The 20848-nt window shown below is 41.4% G+C and overlaps 1 protein-coding gene across 1 annotated transcript in view; it reads right to left on the bottom strand.

The window, feature by feature from the left end:
* Positions 1–20848, bottom strand: part of unc5db (unc-5 netrin receptor Db) — a 186965-nt gene that overhangs the window by 31616 nt on the left and 134501 nt on the right. Inside the window, exons 8-11 of the mRNA XM_084552202.1 lie at positions 19721–19753; positions 17627–17812; positions 10979–11341; positions 4939–5023 (exon numbers count right to left, since the gene is read on the bottom strand). Of these exons, the coding sequence (XP_084408328.1) occupies positions 4939–5023; positions 10979–11341; positions 17627–17812; positions 19721–19753 (667 nt within the window). The remainder of the gene's footprint in view (positions 1–4938; positions 5024–10978; positions 11342–17626; positions 17813–19720; positions 19754–20848) is intronic.

Here is a 20848-nt window from a genome sequence, read left to right as displayed (position 1 = left end):
GCCAACAAGGGGTGAACTGTAGTGCCTTGTGGTTGATTGGGATTTTCTAAATGGTGAAATCCCCCTTCAGTGTCTGTTCTTTATTGTTAACATCAATAAATGTGGCCGTGGAACATTGCCTTAAAGAGTAGCTTTGGGACCGTAAAGTCAGTGGCTTGAATCCCCTGTTTGTCTATGGCTGAGATGCCTTCAACAGCACCTAAACTTCCCAATCTGCTCCTTGCATGGTTGCCCACTGCTTCCAGTGTACTTGTTTACACTACCTTGTGTGTACAAATCAATGGATTAAATGCAAAGAAGAAATTCCTTGTATGTGTACATACAATATATACTGTACATGGCCAATAAAGCTGATTTGCATTTACATAAAGGACAGAGATGTCTGTATGTGTGAATGGTAGCTGGCTATGGGCTTGTTTCAGTGGTTTCTATAGGGAATAGGAGGAAAGCAACCTTTAAAAACCCCACTTGTTTTTTTATTTTAAAGAAGTGGTTTTGTTTGTTGATTGAAATCCTGCAGCCTTTGTTCTTTGTTTGCCCTTGTACAAAATGTAATGGACATTATCTATCGGTAGTGTTACCACAATGGAATTATAATGTGATATGACGTAAGTACTTCTATAATACAGAGAGTGACCTAGAAGAGTGTTACACCCCATAAGCCCTACAGCAAAACAGACAGGATGAATGTCACTGTCTTCATTATTCTGCAGATGATGTCTTCAGACATTTCAGATTGACACCGACATCGGTTTTAAGGTAGACAGCTCGTATTTCCAATTCACCTTGGAGGCATACACAGGAGTTGTGAGACCCAGAGCGATGTGTCCATCCAGAGATCTGTGTCGTGAGATCTATGGACCATGAGGAGAGCTGACGGTTTAAAGTGGGAGCTGCTGCAAAACACATCAGCTAGGTCAGCCACTGTGGGCAGCAGTGGGACTGACTATAGGGCCAAGCATTCAAGCAGGAAGCCATGTCACACCTACACACTGGTGCATTTCTACCTACAGCCATGTAAAGTAGGTTAGCACTATTAGCCAAACACTATAAAACCACTTTCTGAGAGGTTCTTTCCTCTGATTTATGAAATGAAATGTTAACCAGGACCATCAAAACTACAATAAATAACACAATACAAGGACCAAAATGTTTAAATGGGTCTCTTTCATAAAGTGCACACATGGAAACTAGTTTCATCATTAAAAATCTTTCTACAAGGACAAAGCAGTTTCTGTCTCAATAGGTTGAGGGATTTATCTTACAATACAAAGCACTCCCAAAACCTCAGAGGCAAAAGGAAATATGTCTGAGCTAAGCAAAACTGTGCCTTCAAAAGATTTAGATGAGCTTTTGAATAGCTTCAAGAATACATCTTTACAAAAAAAAAAAAAAAGAAGCTTTAATGTGACTCCATGATGGTGTGGAGAAGTAGGTTGGACAGGGATTGTGGCTGGACGCTGCAGCAGGAAAGAAAAAGATGCAATTTTCCTGTGTGTCCTCTGGCCTGCCAGGATGCCAGACAATGACTGACAGCTGGTGAGATGACAAGCACAACAGACCACAGGGAGAAATATGGGTGTCTACAGTAAACAGCCCTCAGCTTACACAGAGCGACGGAAAAAATAAGCACTAGAAAAGCACCGTTGTGGCCGAAACCAAATACTGTCAGGTTGGAGCCTGAAATATTTTGAAGTGTTTCAAAGGTGGATAAACCTGTGGGAGAAACCAGGCGCTTTATGCTGGCAGGTAGGAATCCATAACTGGAGATGAAGGCAGGTCTAGACTTTCTTGTAAAGATTTCCAAGGACGTCATGGATTACATGTGCACTATACATTTTAGCAACGGTGGCTAAACAGGATTTGCTAGAAAAGCTAGACATTCCTGGGTTTCAGTGTACTGTATAGTATGTTGTAACCCTGTTGAGATCAAAGAGCTGTTGTGAATTCTTTGAGGTCAGTGGAAAAAAAAAAGGTGTTTCATAATTCTTTCAAAGGAAAAATGACTGCCTTTCAAATTGCCCTCAAGTACAAAAACGTTCTGACAGGCGTAACTCTCTTTTTCTGGTGCTGTTTGCATCTCATTATTTCAGCGAACCGCCGAGGCGATCCACTTCTCTGTCCTTTCTCCAGCTAATGCGTGCATTTCATGGAGTCTCGTTTCTTTTGTGACTTTGTTCAAATGGAGCGCTGCGAATAAGTCGCGACACTTCAGAAGAGACTGGAAACCCTCGTGCCTCTCCGCAGGGAGTAACGTGCAAACGCCCCCCTGAGAGATGCTCAGTCCATCCAAGGGTCATTACCTAGCTGTGATCAGAATACATAATGCACGTATTGCCGAGATGAAAAGCTACAGGAGACGTCTGCGCCTTCAAGCCCATCAGAGCACCATGCTCCATTCATCACTGCATTCATCATCATTTAAACAAGCTTCCCAGGTCGTGACTCTCTCCCACAAAGAGCCACATTGTTGACACCAACTGGAGTACATAACTACATATTGACTCTCAAACTGAAGAGGACGAAAAAAGGATTGGAGGATTGGAGGTTTGACTTTGCTTCCTACGTGTCAGTTGGCTAAATGAAGGACTGTAGCGCAGAGACCCCCTTGGGCTTGTGTGCCGTGAACTTGAGTTTCTCCACAGCTGCTGAGACATCAAAGCGACCAGACTGCCACCTGTGAGGGGCTTCTGAAAATGAACGCCCATATCATGGCACCTAGAGAACACCTGCAGGGAGCGCTGGGCCCATCTGTCACAAGGCCTGGGGCTAAACACACAGAGACGAGGAGATGGCCACAGGGAGGGTCACACACAGTCACTGTCTGTATGTCTGAGTGCACCGAGGCTACCAACTTGTTCATTTAATACCAATAATGACTGAAAAATGTTCATAGTTTATGTTCTTAACCAGTAATTTAACACAAGAAAAACTATTTTGCCTAATTTATTTGTATAATTTTTTAATGACTGCAAAGGTAGGTATGAGCCATCTTTACATACCACAAGTTAAGCCAGTAACCGTAAGCCAGTTGTGGCAATGACTGGAAAAAAAAAGAACAAAAAAAAACCCCAAAAAACTTTGGTAATACATTGCGTCTCAAATATGAGGTGGCACAACCAATGGAAGGGCCTGGTGCAGCTGATTGACATATGACACAAACGCATAGTTCCCCAAACATTTACTGTGGCAAAACATCATCCACAGGTTTGGTTCCTGCCACCAAATTCACCATGCTGACAGTGGGCCTGGAGCATCTCGTGAGCCCACAGCACACTGTGACAGAGCTGACAGTATTTTCTTTTTTCAAACAGGGAGGTGTGACGACTAGAACAGGCAGCTCCATCCATACAACTGCGATATGTTTATGTAGAGATGGATTTTCCCATTACCGTGTACTGTCTGTGCATCCAAAATCTATTTATCTTATTCTTCTGCACCACAGAGCTCCATTCTTGACCAAAAAACCCTTAAAGCACATAGCTAGGCACAATGTTGCACTGGTTGGCGCATTGTTCCATGACAGCAAATGCACACACTGTACTTTATTTTCACACTGTTCAGTTGGAATGCTGGAAATACTTTTTTTTCGAGCAAATGTGCATTAATGTGCACTAATCCTCAGCTGAAAATAGTCCCCAACAAATCCCTGCTGTCTGAGCACCATGTGTTAAAAATGACTATGACCAGCTGTTATTGTGTTTTAGTAGTTAAACTCAAAAATAGCTACAAACAGTGTGATGCTCTGGTTCTGTGTGGTTCGTGCGGGAAGAGAGTTTTTCTATCCCACTGTCACAAGCAGCAGCGCTGCTCATGAGGAACTGTTGTGTTCCTCTTCATAATACTGTAAGGTCTTGACCTTATTATGTAAATTACCCTCAGGTGTCTTATGCCACGATTTGGCAATATACTGTATAAATTAGACTAAACCGAGCTGAACTGTTTGTGAAAATAACTGCAGTTTTAACTGAGTGGTTCTCCGTGGCAAACTGCCGACTTGTAAAAGCTATGGATTTTTATTTTTTTTTTGCTTCTCAAATGTGACTTGAAGAGGATAGAGCTAGAATTGCAATCATCAGCTAATGATATGGACCTTTTCAGAGCTGGGGTTGCACTTTCTGAGAACAACTGTAACAACAAATTTAAAAGCTCCATGTCTAGAATTACCCAGATTTTTTTTTTTTTTAGACCCGACAAAGCTCCTGCAGCAACTGTTTTTATAAGCTGAAAAGCACTAACCATAATGGCTACGTTTTTAGAGGGACACTTTTTTTTTTTCCTCTAAGCTACAGTAAGTATGTCGTCTTTATTTCCTGCAAGATTTGTCCATCATACAGAACCCATCTCGGATCAAACACATCATGTAAAACTACTCATAGTGAAACCAAAAGGCTGTTTGAGTAGTACGTATGAAAACTATGAACAAGGAACAAGTATATATTACATGGAATGTTGGGACTGGCCTGCTGTCGTATTTAAGTGTTTCAAGACCATAAAGCCTCCAGTTTATCTTTAAAGCTTTTTTATTCCATAAAAAAAAGAATTAGTGGAGCATGAACGAAATAAAAAAAATAAAAAAACAGACACGGCCTAATTAAGATCAACTCAACGCAGACAATAAGCAGTAGGAAAACATATTTCTTTGACATCAACGTGCTTAAATCTAATGCTGTGCTAATTAAGCCGCCAATGATAGAGCGCATTAAACTTGTAACTTTATAATCTGCTTCAGTGAGACAACAAAGTGTTGAGAAGTGAAGGTCCTACTGACTAAACCCTGCAGCTGTAATGAAAGTAACAGAAGACGGTAAATAATTAGAGAGAAGCAGGAGAGCGAGGACGGAGGATGGAGAGTCAGGACAGATGGGTGATAAGATAGAGGGAGACTGACAGACGGATAGATGCTTGAAATGACATTTGAGTAAACTCTGGCCTCACCTTGCCTCTCCCTGATTGATCACCATGTACATCTCCCAGGACATATTTTCATCCACGGCTCCGTGAGGCACCAGCAGGCTGACCCCTGGAAGACACACACAAATGTGTCAAGAGCAGCGACTCCAGCAGCCTGACAGCGGAGGACACAATAAGGGGCTTACAGCATGTCGTACACGCTCAGGTTAGGTTAATATTCATTAGAGCTTCAGTTTACTTGAAAGAGATCAAGAGTTTTGATTTTATATGTAATATTCAAATGACCTTTAGAAGAAATATAGTATTGAATTTCAGCATAAATGTAATAAAAAAAGCCAATAATTGGTATATGAAACACCTACTGTAGCAGCAGTAGCCATAAAACAATTTCAACTAAAGTATTTACAAAAGACTGGCCTGCACAGACACAGACACAGACACACGCACACGCACACGCACACGCACACGCACACGCACACAAGTGGTCCATTAGATTTGATGAATTTAAACAGAAAAACTTGATGTAAATGGCAGCCTGCTGTTAAAAAGTCAGACACTTTGCTGACCCATTATTAAGCTCCAACCTCCTCCCGGTGCAGTTTGGCTGTGCTACAAACATTCTTCTAAATGGAGCTGTTGCTTCATCATTAGTTTAGCTGTAGTTTACACTTTAAGGATTACCGGTGTGTTGTCTAGAGCCAAATCACACGCTCACTTCTTCGCTGCTATGTGATCAAAAAGCTTCAGCCCTCTGTTTTCATCTAAACCAATGCGTGCAGCAGAGGTCAAATTAAATGACCGGCCATGCCCTCACTTAAAATGTGGAAATGCATGCTGCGATCCCCATTCTTTCCAACAAGAGTCGCAGCCAGGAGTGGATTTTCTCACGGGGATGGAGAAAATTGTGCTATAATTTTTCTTAGCAAGTCCAACTGTGGTGACCTTTGACCTGCGAATTAGCCCTGTAGTTTTGGCAGAGATGACCTTTGAACCCTCCTAGAGCTTGAGCCGTTTCACAAAAGAGCAACAGAGAGCAGAAGGTGGTTCAGGGAGTGATTGTGTCTTGTGTGGCTGGCAAAATATTAGCAGATAACTCTCAAGCTACAGCAGTTCAACAAGTTTGCTGCAACAGTCCATCAGCACCACAGCTGTGTTTTTTTTAAAGGCATATCAGATTAATTATTTTCTAAATCTTCTAATATTTTATCATACAGGCTACTGTATTATGAAAGAAAGAAACTCATAAGAAATGAAGATTATTATGTTAACCAAATTTAAAAAAAGGTCTCACTCTTTATCTAGCAGCCTGATAATACTGAAAATAAATAGTAGAATCAATGTGTGTTTTGAGTTAAGCTGTAATCATGTCCGCCTTAATGAAACTCTTTGATCTAGGAGACATCTAGAAACCGTGTTTCTGTTCAGTCTTTGTATTCAGTCTGGGACCGGCTACATTCACCAAACTTTTGAATTTACAACATCTTTGTGGGAGCAAGTGAAGATTTTTTATTTTTATTCGGCGTGTCAACAGATCAGCGTTGCCCCTCCACTGTTGCCTGACACCATTCATCTGCTGCTGTGTAAATGGCAAAGCATTCACACTGAAGTGCAGAGAGCATACAACGGCGCTGCTCTACAAATAAAAGGTTCAGAGGAGCAGCGAGGGGGATGACAGATAAACACGGGTTTTGGCAGCTCTGTGGAAAGTGAATATTTTTTAATAACTCGCCCATGTCTCAGCAGTGCATTCTAACTAGTATGTTTTCATTAAATAAACATTCTGTGTCACATATTAGTGGAGACGGATCTGTTGTGACATAAACGGAGTGAGTCAAAAATAACTGATTTATGTACTGTTATAAAAATAACCTGTCCACACTATAAAACTGCTTCTTGGTATATTTGAGTATATACTACAAAGAGTAAATTGCTGTACATGAACTCCAATATCTGCCTCTAAATCCAAAGCCCTGATGGCTCTGCCTGAAAATGGCGGATTGCTGATTGTATTCTAGAGGTCTTGCTGACATACAGGACTGAGAAAAGCAGATAGTGTCTGTTGTGCTGGAGCAGAAGATTGAGCCTCAATGTGAATCTGTCAGTTTAGAAGCTGGTGTATGTTCATAACCGTACACCCTATAGTCAAGGACAGGATGAGCTTTGTTGAGAACAGCTGGGGTGATTCTGACCTGGATAGGAACCCCCACACGGTGGTATATGGAGCCAACTGAAAGACGATGGGGGCAGAATATAATTATCACCTCTGGCCTGGGAACACCTTGGGATTCTCCGGGAAAAACTGGAGCAAGAGGCCAGGGTTCGGGACGTTGGTGCTACTTTGGGTGGACTTCAGCCTCTTCAACACAATTCTAAATAAGCAATGGTGGATAATGATATTACCACACAGTAATATATTTAATCATTTGTATTCGGACATGGTCCTGATTCATCTTTAACTTCCTGTTCGACCTCTTTTTCCTCAGTATGTATTATTTAGGGTATTTTTAGTGGAGTGTTTCCTACTGGGCATGATTTATGCCATTTGTATCTTATTGTTGCTACACTAGTGAGTTAAGTCCATTTAAAATGTGCTTCATAGTTAATCAGCACTAAGGGTATTCAGGAAATACCATACCACACCATTGCCATCAGTGGAGGTTTCTGTGTTGTATTTTACTGTTACAGCTGTGTAGGAAACAAATTACTGGTTCGTGACTCCTGACTTCTTTACTGTGACACAAATGTGTTGTGCCGATGGACATTTTAGTTTCATATTTAAAACCAGGGTAGGGTAGTAAAAATATTTGAAACAACTGAGTAATTTTTCTTTGTGTGATAATACAACTCAGATTCATGTAAATCAGTTTGTGTGATGAGGTTCAATCACACGTGTAATTTATTTATTTAATTTATTTATTAGCGGTGTGCTCCATTTATTTATTCTGGATGTTCATATTGTGAAAGATGAGCTTGTTTTGCGTCCATGCATATGTGTTCCATCAAGTCTCCTGATGAACTCTTAAGAACTTTGGTAGAAAGTACTCTACTACTCAAAACGTTCAGACAGAGGTTTGTGGATGATCTAGTGTAAATGGGGCATTGTTTCCAAAGAGCGATGCTGACTTCTTAAAGTTTCATTTTAATTAAATTTTAATTAAATCTTTCAAAACTGTACAGATAATTCATTTCCGCTCCATTGTGATGGGATGTAGTGCGATCCACTATTTAAAAGGCTGACTCGTTTGACTGAGTGAATGTACAGATCTAAGAAATGTTGGTGCTATATCACTAAAGTGACCAGAAAGCTTCAGTAATCTACAGCAAAGTGCTGCGTATAGCTAGCTATTCAGTCTAATGAATAGCGGTCTCTGCAGACAAGCTGTGTGAGAGCAGCACTTGACAGCAACGACTCCTCCACTCAGACCCTCAGCCTCAAAGATAACCGCAGGAGGCTGATTTCACTTCACCTTTCCACGCCGGCCGATGGCCACCGGCACGTATATGAGGACCACAGAAGAGGGCCGCGAGTGCAACTATTGACCTCGCAACAACTGAAACTGTCCATGCAGAGGCAAGTCGCCCCATTTGTGTTGGCGGGACACGATGACAGCGTGACCCCTGTTTGCCTGAGAGAGCGAGGATGTGGAGGAATAACAAATAGCTACCTTCCTTGGCAACAGCACTGATGGATCTTAGCAACAGCCTACAATGTATAGTGTCTCAGGAGTGCGTCTGTGTACTAATAAGACTTCTTAGAGAAGCAAAGATTTAATCAAGCTGAGTTATCCTTTTTGCACATGATCTTTCTTTATCCTTTCTCACTCACACCCAGATCTGAAAGTGTCCTTAATTTGTGTATATAATATTCTCTATAACGGATTAACCTAATTTTGTTTAATTATTATAATTTTTTTGATATTGATTTGTAGCTCTGTATATGGCAGGTAAGTGCATTGATCACACTGGTCTTGTTAATACTGCAGAAGGTTTGAGCAAACTATTAAAGCCATTTCCTAGTGTCGGGTCAATGTTGACCCTTCTTTTTGTCCGGTGTGTTCTAGCTTTAGTTGGGCCTGTCACTGGCTTTTCAGCAGATTCAACATGTTGATTCACTGGCTGAATGAGCCAGTGGTGAATGTGGTGAATGAGGAGAAAAACAGAAATGATAAAAAGCCATGAAGTTTGATGGGCACACCGATGGACACACCGAAGGCTTTGCTTGTATATCTATCTAGATATATTTTATTCCAAGCAAAGCCTTTTGGGGAATGTCATTGCTATGGGGTGGGGGTGCCTGGTCTGGTCTAGGTGGGTGCTACATGTCTAAGTAACATCCATATGAATGCCAGGTCCAAAGGTTTCCCAGCAGAATATTGTATTGTCACAAGATGGTCAATGTTATTTACTTCTCCTGTCAGTGGTTTTATTGGTGTATGCACCAGCTGTAATTGTTGCTTAAGAGTCTTCAAGTGCAACTTTTTGGCCCAGATGCAGGCGATGTGAGGTAACGTCACAGCCTGCCATCGTTGCTAGCTGTTCATTGATCATGGTTGGGGTTGTCCGTATTTTAGATATAAATATGCTGAACCAAAGGCCTACGTCCAATTTTTATTGTTAGCTATGAAACAAAACCACTTATAGAAATATCAAAAAAAAAAGAAGAAACAAAGGCAACTGGATTTGTATAGTTTCTTGAAGACATTTCGCCACTCATCCATGTAGCTTCTTCAGATCCGACTTGAATAAAAAGCTCGTGACCCAAAGGACAAAAACCAAAGTGTAAAAACAATCCCACTAAACACCTGGTTCAGATTATGCAATATCAGCCCAATATCAGTCTGACTTGTAAGATGCAGAGCATTGGGACTAAAAATGGCCATAATGCACAATTGCTTCCCTGTGTAGTGTAGTCACAGTGGATGACCACTGTGACTACCTTGGACACTGCATGATGTCTAAGATGTACATTTTCTCGCACCTTACAAAGACTTCCCTTACAGTTCCTAAAACTATTGATTTTAGTTCTTCATGAAAAGTGGTAAGCTATGATTCTGTAGGAGCATAATATTTTTTAGACAAGCCACAGCACAATCAGACAAAAGAGTTGTATAGTCTGAACCTAAAGAACATAAAGCTGATTTATGCATTAAAGAGTTATTTCCAAAAAGTTCAAGCAGGAGTCCAAGTCCCTATTCTCAAAAAGCCTGTCAATTCTTGTACAATCCATCTTAAGAAACTTCTTAAGCTTAAACAGCATTATAATGTAAATCTTCACTCTGCTATTACAAGACCTGTAGAAGCCGCAGGGGAAATCATACTCTTCTAACTTTACCATATTGTGTTTGTTTGTTTTTTTACAAAGATATCTAGATATATTTTATCCTTTCAAAGTGTTGAATTATTATTATTATTTCCATGTTATATCCAAAAAAGTGGTAGAATATCCTTACACGGGGTGAGATAAAGCCTTGACAGAAAGATCTCATCTTTTATTCCCTCAGAGTGAGACTGACTTGTGGAAGGTGTTATGAGGTGCTTTGGGCAACCAGAAATACAGATATTTTACCAAGCTGAACTCCCTGTAATGATCTACAAACATAATTTCATATTGTAATCAATGTTTTATTATACTTCTACTGTTGACTATGCTTCACACTGTGTTAAATTTGTTTTCTGGACATTGTTTTGGAAAGCCGAAAATAATTTTCTATTCACTGCTGATTTAGATCTGACTTTGTGCCACATTCTTGAGCACCACTTCCTTCTTCTCTCTTTTTATTGTGCCCTGTGCCTTCATGAATCACACAGTTAAGACAACAACAAGCAGCATGTGAGCTGAGAAAAAAGGGTTGAAAATGTTTTTGGAGTCAGACCTTGTGGCAAAGCAGCAGCTAATGCTAAACAGTGCTGGCTTACTATAATGAGAAGTTACTGTAGTGAAGCGTCTCATTATGAAAACCAAGTACACAGCGTGGGAGCTGCTATTCATTATCAACACAAAGTCAGACAGTGCTTTTTCTAATAAACTGCGGCTGTGCTTTTATCTACTTCCTGTGAAGCTCACCTGTGTTCGGCACCATCAGACGCCCTCCGGGGTGGCCGAATATGCCGGTGGTCTTCAGCTGCTCTTTGCCGGTGCTGAAGGGCCCGTTGAGTGTGAGGAGGCCCTTCTTGCGTCTGTCCACGGTACTGCAGTAGTCCCGGCTCAGATCCCGCGGGAAGGTCTCAGCTGGGGCCTTGACGTGGATCTCCGCCTGCTCAGCCACACCTAGTGAAACCATAAAGGAGCTCTGAACTTTGACCTTGATGTCTGGCAAGGGGTCAAAGAGCTCTTTGTCTGTGCCGTCCTGGAAGCAGAGGGGAGTGCTGTATGTCCTTCCCACTGTTAAGTCGGGCTGCATGGAGGAGTTGAGAAGCAGCGGGTTGCCTATGGAGAGGGAGAGATACACAACCACAGTCATCTAATATCTCTGCTCGCTTGGGACTCTTTCATGCAGGGACCTTGTTTAATTAATAAATCAAAGCCCAGCCTTTGTGTTTCCTGAACAGCGCTCCGAATGAATCTCACTGGTGTCCTAGATACAGCTAAACAAGGTCAAGATTGTGGTACCATTTTTTATCATTTCTTGATTTATGAAAATAAACTGAAACATTTTAAAAAGCTCACAAGATGGAAAATTGGAAGAAAAAACAAGCAGAATGAAAATGAAAATACGTTTACATAGAACAATTACTACAAGCTTTCTCTCTGCTGATATTACAATAGATTAGTTTCAGCAGAGTTGAGCCGACATCGTGGATTGGAGATTAAAATCATCTTTATTCAGCAGAATTAGTGAAAACCTCTGGATGTCCTCAGTAAACATTAATCCAGGCTAAAGCAGGTGTAAGGGACATATCACAGGTCTCCTTCTCCCGAAATTTCAAGCAACTGACCAGTGAAGCTGAAGCACCAATTAAAACAACATGTCCGGGCAGGCGACCAGTGCATCAGGGGTAAGGGAGCACAACCTGGACAGAAGGTCCAGGGCTTGGATCCACGGTCAGAGCGTTAGATTTAATTACCAAGCACACACACAGCTTGATCTCCATAATCCATCTGCTGGTGTCAGCTCCTCTGGACACTCAGTCGTCCTCCTGAAGGACAGCAGGGAGGGCCAGGAGGGGTCTAGGTGACTGCTCCTTAAATGAGGGGAGTTTTTCTTCTCCCAGTTTGGACCCAACAGCCTGCGGAGGGGTGTGTCTTTGTCTGTGACCATTAGATGTGACGACGCTGCCAAACGGAGCGAGGAGCATGCTGCATCGATCTGGCAGGCGCGCCATGCCCCTGGATGAGCCGTGCCAAGATAACGGCGAAGTCACTGAGTCCTTGCTGCCCAGCTGTTGCCTGGCGAGGGGTGCAGAGCGGGAGGCTAATGTTGTTTTATTTTTAGGGAAATCATTAATTACGAGCACTGGGTGCTGTGATAGGTGATGAGCATTTTAGAGTGTGTTGGTTTTGACTTGTTTACTTCAAACTCTTCTTTTCCTCCAACATCTTCTTCTCGTCATATCAAAATACAGACTTTAAACATCAGTTTATATCTTTGTAACTGTGCTGCATGATCACATGAGCAGGGATGAAACTAATCATCATTTTCATTATTGATAAGCGAGTGTGTGCACACAAGCAGGCGAGTCTGTAGAGAGCATACAGCTATCCAGATGTAACTGGACTGCAAACATAGTAGTTGAAATTGCTGCATAGTCCAGTGCTGTTGCCTGAAGAATGTTAGCAAAGAATGACATTCAAATTGATGTGTACTAGTACTCTGTGCTACTATTGGTCAACATCATAGAAAGAGGAAGTTGTTATCTGGAGTAAGAGAAGATTAAAAAAAAAAATTGAAGATGAAAGTCTTTTAACCTTGACAAAGTGAGTCATCGAAAATGGAGTATGGGTTGTCACCAACTGCACAATAAAGGTTAAAGTGATAGTCTATTACTGGCTATTACTGGGTTGATAATAGTATTGTGAAGCAACTATTACAGTGGTGTATCATGTAGCTTACAGTGCTACAGTGTTGTCTTTTCAGGAGGTTTGCACGGGCCTCAAAAGAAACACAATTATATTCTGGATGATGTTAACACAATTAAGACAATATGAATTACTGCATTTCAGGTAAACAATCATTTAGTCTGTGGTAAATCATACACCACTTAAAAGGATGCTTTTATCCAGAGGTAGCACAACAACAGCATGTGTTTGTAGCATGGCCGCTCTCAGTGGGAGAGAAACCCCTAACCACTATGGTGTATCATGTATTGATGAGTGAGCTTTCACATGTGTTCCTGCTTTGTTATGTTTTTGTATTTTCAGCTACTGTCTCCACTGGTTAGAATAAGTGACATCATGAAATAAAAAAAAGACAGCCAGGTTGGCCTAGCCGCTGACTGCATTATCAGTAAACTATTGGCTACTAACCAACTTAAGGGATCTTACTAACTCAGTGGCTAAGACAACAAGCAGTTTAATGTTAGCTGAGTAAAACATGAGTGGTAACTGGCAGAGTTTAGAATCTGATTTAGCATCTAGAAAATGATGAAGTAAATGGTAAAAAGATAACAAAAAACGTATTGTATTGTAGCACAGCCATTAGTTCTGCATCACTCACTGTACCAGCCTGGAGGATTTTAAGACCTGCAGATCAGAAACGGTCAAATATAAGTCATCTGGCCTGCCCAATTGGCAAGGTTAATGTTCCTGAAATCCGCTTATTGAAAGTGTTCAATAAAGCAGTGCATCTCTGCCTCCAAATATTTATAGGCGGTAACACTAAAGGTAAGAACTAAATTCATAATGTTGCGCATTGTTCTTTGCTTGTGGCACTAGAAGAAAAGATTAAATACAGTGAGTACTGAAACATCTCTGCTACCTTCTTCTGAAGGCAATACGGGTCTAATTATTGTATGTAGCGCTGGTCTAAGTAATGAAGGAAAACCAAGCGGTTAGGTGCATGGTCAAGGCACCTCAGCAGTGGAATTGGAGAGGATCAAACCAGTGACATCCCAGTATTAAAGCTGTTTCTCTAACTACGATATCACAGGTCCCCAAGTCAAACTTTCACACACTTTAAAGAATTATACAATATTGAATACAAGAGCCTGAAGAGAGATCAGTTTGGTTAATTGTATGTGTGATCAGTGAATGATGATTTTTCTCTTGCCAATTCAAACTAAATCAAACTGGACAATTCATCAGGACAGCAAGACTTAAAATTTGAGACGAGAGGTTATTTGAGACTAAAGGTAATGCCAGGTGGGTGTGTGTCAGTTCCTTCTTTAGGTCTCAGAGGCACTGTTGACTCAACTGTAGTGACTGGAAGTGGGGTGGTTAGGATAACGTCTCCACTGTTGGAGATTCCAAATTTACACCTGTGTTCTTTGTGTTGCCTGACAGTCCACTGCATCTGTAATTCTGCAAAAGTGGGTAAGCAGTTGGTACATGCAATGCTTACACAGGGCCCACATGCCAAAAAACTCTTTACTGGGAATTAAAACAAGGTTTCTGTGAGGATAGGAAATAATGGCTCCCCTGCCTGTTGCAATAATCACTGGTGGCCCAGTGTTTGCTTCACTGGACGCTGAATTAGATGTCTAGGTAGGAAAGCAGCTGGTACCAGCGATGTTTGTGTAGTGCCTGGAAAAGGGAGATATATTTTCTGAAACACTAGTTTCTGCAGTATGTGACCTCTCAGGTTGACTTGGCAACCATGCATTTATAAGAGGTGTTTTATTTGGCCCAGTAGCAATGATTCCAGATCATCTATTAAGCCAAACCTTCACTAATTGTCAAATACTGTCACACAGTAGACAACAGTACAAATCCTAGTCACAGGTTCCAATGCATAAAAGCACTGTCTGGTACAAAACCCAAAGATACTCAGTTTACAGTCATGTAAAATAGAAAAAGCAATCTATGAATTAAGCCTAACAGCGAGTATTAGTGTTGCTTTCGTCAACGAAAACTATGACTAAATATTGTCGTCAACGAACCTTTATCACGTGACTAAAACGAGACGAGACGTAACGTAAATGCTGGTCATGCGACAATGACTATAATTAAATGTATAATGCAATATTGTTGACGAATAAAAACGAGACTAAATGTGGTTTACAAAATAAAAACTATGCTAAAATGTCTCTCCATTTTCGTTGACCAAAACGAGACGAGACGAAATGTTACAACGTCATTTTGTCTTGTTTAGTCGCGTTATTATTATTATTTTGTAGTTTTTCTGTTTCCTGTGTCCAGAGAGCCCGTTTCTCTCGCAGGCGACGTCACTTCCTCAAGCTCCACTCGCGGCATTATTTAGAAGATGCAGCTGCTCCAGTGAGTCTGCGACTCTGCGTGAGTACTGAGTAGCGAGAGAACTGTGAGTAGGCTACTGAGTAGCGTGACAGAGAAAGGGAACGATGGCGGGCCAGCCGGGGGTCTTTGGTAGAAGAAGAAGAGAAGACATTTGGAAAAACTTTAAATACACCGAAGTGAAAAATAAAACCGAATGTCTTGTGGTGAAAGATAGGGAGAAGTGCGGCAAATAGTAAATAAATAGTAAAATAAATATGTTGTAAATTCAAATCAGCGTCTTCCGTGTCTGGAATGGATGTATTCTTGAGTCTATAAGGTAACAATAATATAATAAGAACCTTGTTTGAAATAGGTTTGGCTAATAACAAAGCAGGAACACATGTGAAAGAAAATTTTGGTTTTGTCTATACTACAAGGTAGGCTACTTATACTGTATTGACTGGGTTAAATAGAATTGCATTACTAAAAAGAGACTAAAATACAATTTTCATTGACTAAAACTAGACTAAATGTCATCAGTTTTCGTTGACTAAGACTAGACGAAAATGTCATCAGTTTTCGTTGACTAAGACTAGACGAAAATGTCATCAGTTTTCGTCGACTAAAACTAGACGAAAATAGTCATGGATAATTCTGACTAAAATAAGACTAAAATGCTCAGACTTTTAGTTGACTGAAACTTGACTAGACTAAAAAGAGTATGAACATGACTAAAACTAATAAAAACTAAAATGACAGCTTGACACAAAGACTAGACTAAAACTAAAATTAAAACAGGCCGCCAAAAACAACACTAGCGAGTATACAGGTGTACGTCACTGCAGAGATGGGACATGAGACATGTGTTCCATGAGTACGTTGAAAATAAATACTACAAAGCGTAAGCAGATATGATATGTAATGACTAGATGAAAAGATGCATTTTTTTACACTTATGAAAAGTCTAACAGAGACAGAAAACCTACTGGGGGCTCTGTGGACATTCCAGGTCAGAGTAGCCCAGTGGACATTACCCCTCTGCAGCTGACATTCGATCACCACTAAATTTTCTCCCCTCCGGTTGAGTGGAGAATGATCTGATTATCACCCGAGTGTGCATCTTTAAGAATGGCGCAGTGAAAATGGAATGGCAGTGGTGAGATGAGAGAAGTTAATGAAATGTACCTCAGGTTGAATACCTTGAGGGATAGGTTTGGAATTGGGCCTCTGATTAAAAATCACTCAGAAGGAGAAGTAATGCAGGGAGACAGGGTCAGGTCCAAAGACTCATTCTGCACTCTGCCTTACAGACACTCTTGGCATCAGAGGGCCCATCTGAAAGCATTTAAGAAATTCTTCTATAAAGTATTTTTGCTCCTTTCTGGTGATTATTAGGCATGAAAAAGCTACTGATATGCAATTAAACACACACTCTGAGAGGTCTTTCCCCCAAGAAGAAGTGATTTGATTTCCTGCCATGTTTATGAAAAGGATGGCAAAATGTTAACTATGCAATCACGGCACAAGTAGGCTCCACAGCTTCTTTGCAAACAAACTGAGGCTGCCATACTGTAAGGAGAGAGGGGCAGAAGGAGGTGCTCTACATTTCATGGGGAGCCTCGGCCTGTCTGAAAGAGAACAAAATGGCAAGGAGTGATTGTGGCCGGTGGAGGGCACAGCAGGCAGGCTGCAGGGAGAGCTGGCCTATTTAAATAGGATTGATGACCCGCTGAATGTAGACCTAGCTCCCCTCCACCACTCTTTTCCCCATATCTTTCCAATCGCGTGACAAGGGGTGGGGGCTTGACCAGCTCCCTAGGCCCTATTGGAACCGGGGGGAACGGTGTGGGCTCCTCGAGGTGCCTTCACCATGAAGGAGGATGGATCACCAGTCGCCGCAACGGCTATCACTTGCGCTAACCCAGAAGTGTCAGTGACCGTCATATGAATGCCTGTGGCGAGGCTGGCCGGGACAGCCGCAGTCACATAAGCAACAGAAGTTATTGCTGTGCACAACAAAAATTGAATTGATGTTCACTGTTCCATACCCCTCACATTTATCCATCGCTGGCTTGGGCCTGTGTAAACTGATGGAGGAGACTGGTTGCCTGACAGTCAAATGTGTGGTCTGCGGGGGGGCTGGTCTATCAAAGATTGATTATCTCCTGCTTCACAACAACAGAGAAACAGGTCTGTCAAAATAGAAGGACAGGTCCTTTCACTGATTATAGAGGTATAAATCCTAAGCAGATAGGGAGGCTGCACACCAAATGCCATCTATCACCAGGGTGGCGCTGTCAAGGAGCTGTTTGATGACGCTGCCTTTTGGCCTTGTGGTCGCCGTCTCATGTCAACCCCCAGTTTGACGTTGCTCTCCCTTACCTTGTCTGGTGGTCTTGAAGTTGAAAGACTGGAATCCCCCAGTGAGCGCAGAGGAGTCGATGACGTCCACGCCGTAATCGCTGTGGTTTTTCCTGTACAGCATGACAGCCACTACGAGGATCGCCACGGCGATGATGCCGGCTCCGAGGCCCGAGTACAAGGCCACATCATTGGAGCCGTCCATACCTGAAACACGGGACACATAAAAAAGATGACTGTTATTCTAATTTTTCATATATAAATCTGAATTCTCATGAAAGCCAGTAAAAAAAACAGTTTGCATGGAAAAACTTTCCACAGAGCAAATTCAGCATAATTCATACTACTTGGATTGCATTAAAGTCTTCTTTTGAGTAGCTACTCCTAATCAGTGTTAAATGTTACAGGCGTACAGAGGAGTACTTCATATGTTTAAAATGTATATAATTTTCTCCGGAGGGAGCTGTGATGACAGAAATCAACAAAACTCATTATGCAAATGAAAGTGGAGCATTCACAAGAAAGTCATGGAGTCAACTTTCGGAAGTGGCTCCTGAATGAGTCCATTGACCCCCCACACACATACTGATAAATATTTTAGCAGTTCAATTAAAAATGAGTCACTTATAACATATAATTAAATGGGTAAATCAGTAAATAAATAAGGGAAATAATATAAATTAAAACTAAAATATCAATATATGTCACGTTAAAAAAGTATATATATTTAACTGGTGCCTTTATATTTAACTGGTAATTTGTTTACCAAGTCATTGATTTATTTCTTTATTTAATTCCATTATTGCAGTTTCCATCCTCCATGGAATAGGAAGAGGTCTAATTGAAGTTACTGTCATCAAAACTCAATCCTTCTGATGTATTTTCACATTAAAATCTTAATTATTATAGGAAGGCAAAATTACTTTACGGGAAAATGGAGGAAATTTAAAGTCATTTGTCAAAAAAAGACAAAGTGAAACTCCTCTTGCTGTTCTGATGGAACTGGTACTGTAGAAATGTGCTGAAATTAAGAATTAAGAAAACCTTTATTTGTTCCACAAAGTCCCACAGACAATGAGGAGGATATGAAGGAAAGCAACTGAGACAATATTGTTATTATGTAGACGTTCAGTGGCAAACACAGGCAAGAGTAAGACTTGTTACACTGTCTCCCACATGGAAATGAAACAAGGACGATGTAATGTGATAAGATGGAGGAGCAGCCCATCTGGCTTATCTCTCTATGCTACATTGTGCACCATGGATAGGGGTAAAAGAACATGTCCAGCCGTGACTCTAAACTATTACATATCACACTCAAGCTGCTAACATGGAGGGTGATTAGCCTAACTGCCTCTAGACCCACCCGTCTATATCCAATAGCTATAATGGATATCTCACAGTAAAGCAATCAGAGCCCATGTGGTGTAGATGGTGGTCACCAGTTGTCACAAGAACCAATCAGAGGCAAATTAATTTAGAGTACTCCAACCACGGTGATCGCTTTTCTCATTCCAGGTTAAGGCACCCTATGTTCAATCCCTCAAGCTTTCCTTAAAGCTTGCAAAGACAGCAGTGGGCACAACTGCGCTCTGAAGAGGTACGCTAATGAAAGCAGTCAAGCTACAGTAGCACCTGACAATCACTTAACCGGGCTAACTCCGGCGAGTGATTGAAAGCCGCCACAGGAATGCAAGGACAGCACCATAAATTGGACAAAATTAGCTCGTTTGCAGTGATTACAACCCATTAATCCTCCACAACATAGCACATGTTCACTTGTCACAACCAATATATCTCCTGGCTCCAAGTAGAAACACAGCTGTGGTGTCACGGTTGTCATAAAAGTCAGCGCTAAATAATGACATGAATGCCTAATGAGCAGTTGCTGGGTTAATACAGGAACTGCTCAGATCAAGGTGAATTAAATGGCGGTAATTCTTGATGTTTCTATTTCCAGAGTGAATGCAAAGGACTGGCATTCCTCCATTTGTCAGCTATCTTTAAACTTATTTCATCTCTTGCCCTCAGAATTCAGGGCATATTATGTATTAGTAGCAGGTGGAGGGGGGCAGAGGAGTACAAGATGAAAGAAATCCACAGAGGAAGACTCACTTTGAGGTTTAACGTCATGTAGCAGCTTTCGATCTGCAAAGACAGAAAGATAGAATGAGACAAAGAGGAGAGAAAGTGGTGATTAAAGTCCAAGCCTCTCTGAAGAGACCAAGAAGTGTGGTCTCAGATCCAACACCCTAACTGTAGAGGGAAGCTATTCAGCTGACTGTGCTCGCAAATGATATACAGCATCTGATAATGGCCAGGAAAGCATCATTACTGTCCTCATACCACTGTAGGTAGAGGTAGTGAAGTGCAGACCTCTTTGAGTGAGCTAACTATCTCCTAGCACAGTTTGAAAAGCAAGTTTGATTTATTTAGGTGGGTTGGACAATTTCCAGATGCACAATATGGAAACCAAAATGTCCGTTAGACTCAAAGGCAGTCGTAGTAATGTTGAGCAATTAGAGGAAAGTATTCTGATTTGATTTTTGACATTCCACTCGATTGACAGCTCTGCCTGACCATGTAACAAATAACTAACAAAAGATACAGTTGAATTGAGGAATACTATACAAACTGTGTGAATAGTAGTTATTGGATGTAACCCCAGTAACCCCTTTAGCAGTTCTGCCTTGGCACCTTGAGACAGATCTTTGCACTCACTGCCCAGTCAGGGGGTAGAGAACGCACACTGCGGCCCTCTATAAAACTGCAGTACATGCGCTACTCATCTTCCTTTGAAACTGGGCCTGCAGTTAGAGGGCTATGCATTTACTCATAGAAGTACTATTTCTATTTCATGAAGACTGCAGGCGATAGATGTACTGCCAGCTGGATCCCTACCACGAACCATTAAGTCAAACACCTGACTGAGCGATTGGTTAAAACACCCCAAAAAACTAGCCATACCGCACAAGGCAACAACACCGTCTCTGTGGTATTAATCTCCCTCAGACAGTGCTCTACACCCAGAATGAAGCACCATATCCAACAATGTCTCTAATGTTAGACTGAACAAAGGTGACATGCCCCTAAAGAGGACAGCCAAAGTTACAAAACCTCCAGTTCAATGTGCCCTAAGGCCAACCACTGTGGCTTAAAACCCTTGCGACTTGCATTGCAAATCCAATGAGAAATTCACTTTGTTGACAGCAGGGCGCCTTTGGCAAGTGCACCATAGCAGAC

This window comes from Chelon labrosus, assembly GCF_963514085.1.
Source record: "Chelon labrosus genome assembly, chromosome: 9".
NCBI classification, from domain to species: Eukaryota; Metazoa; Chordata; class Actinopteri; order Mugiliformes; family Mugilidae; genus Chelon; species Chelon labrosus.
The sequence above is the reverse complement of the archived record's forward strand: the minus strand, read 5'-3'. Positions and strand labels throughout refer to the sequence as shown.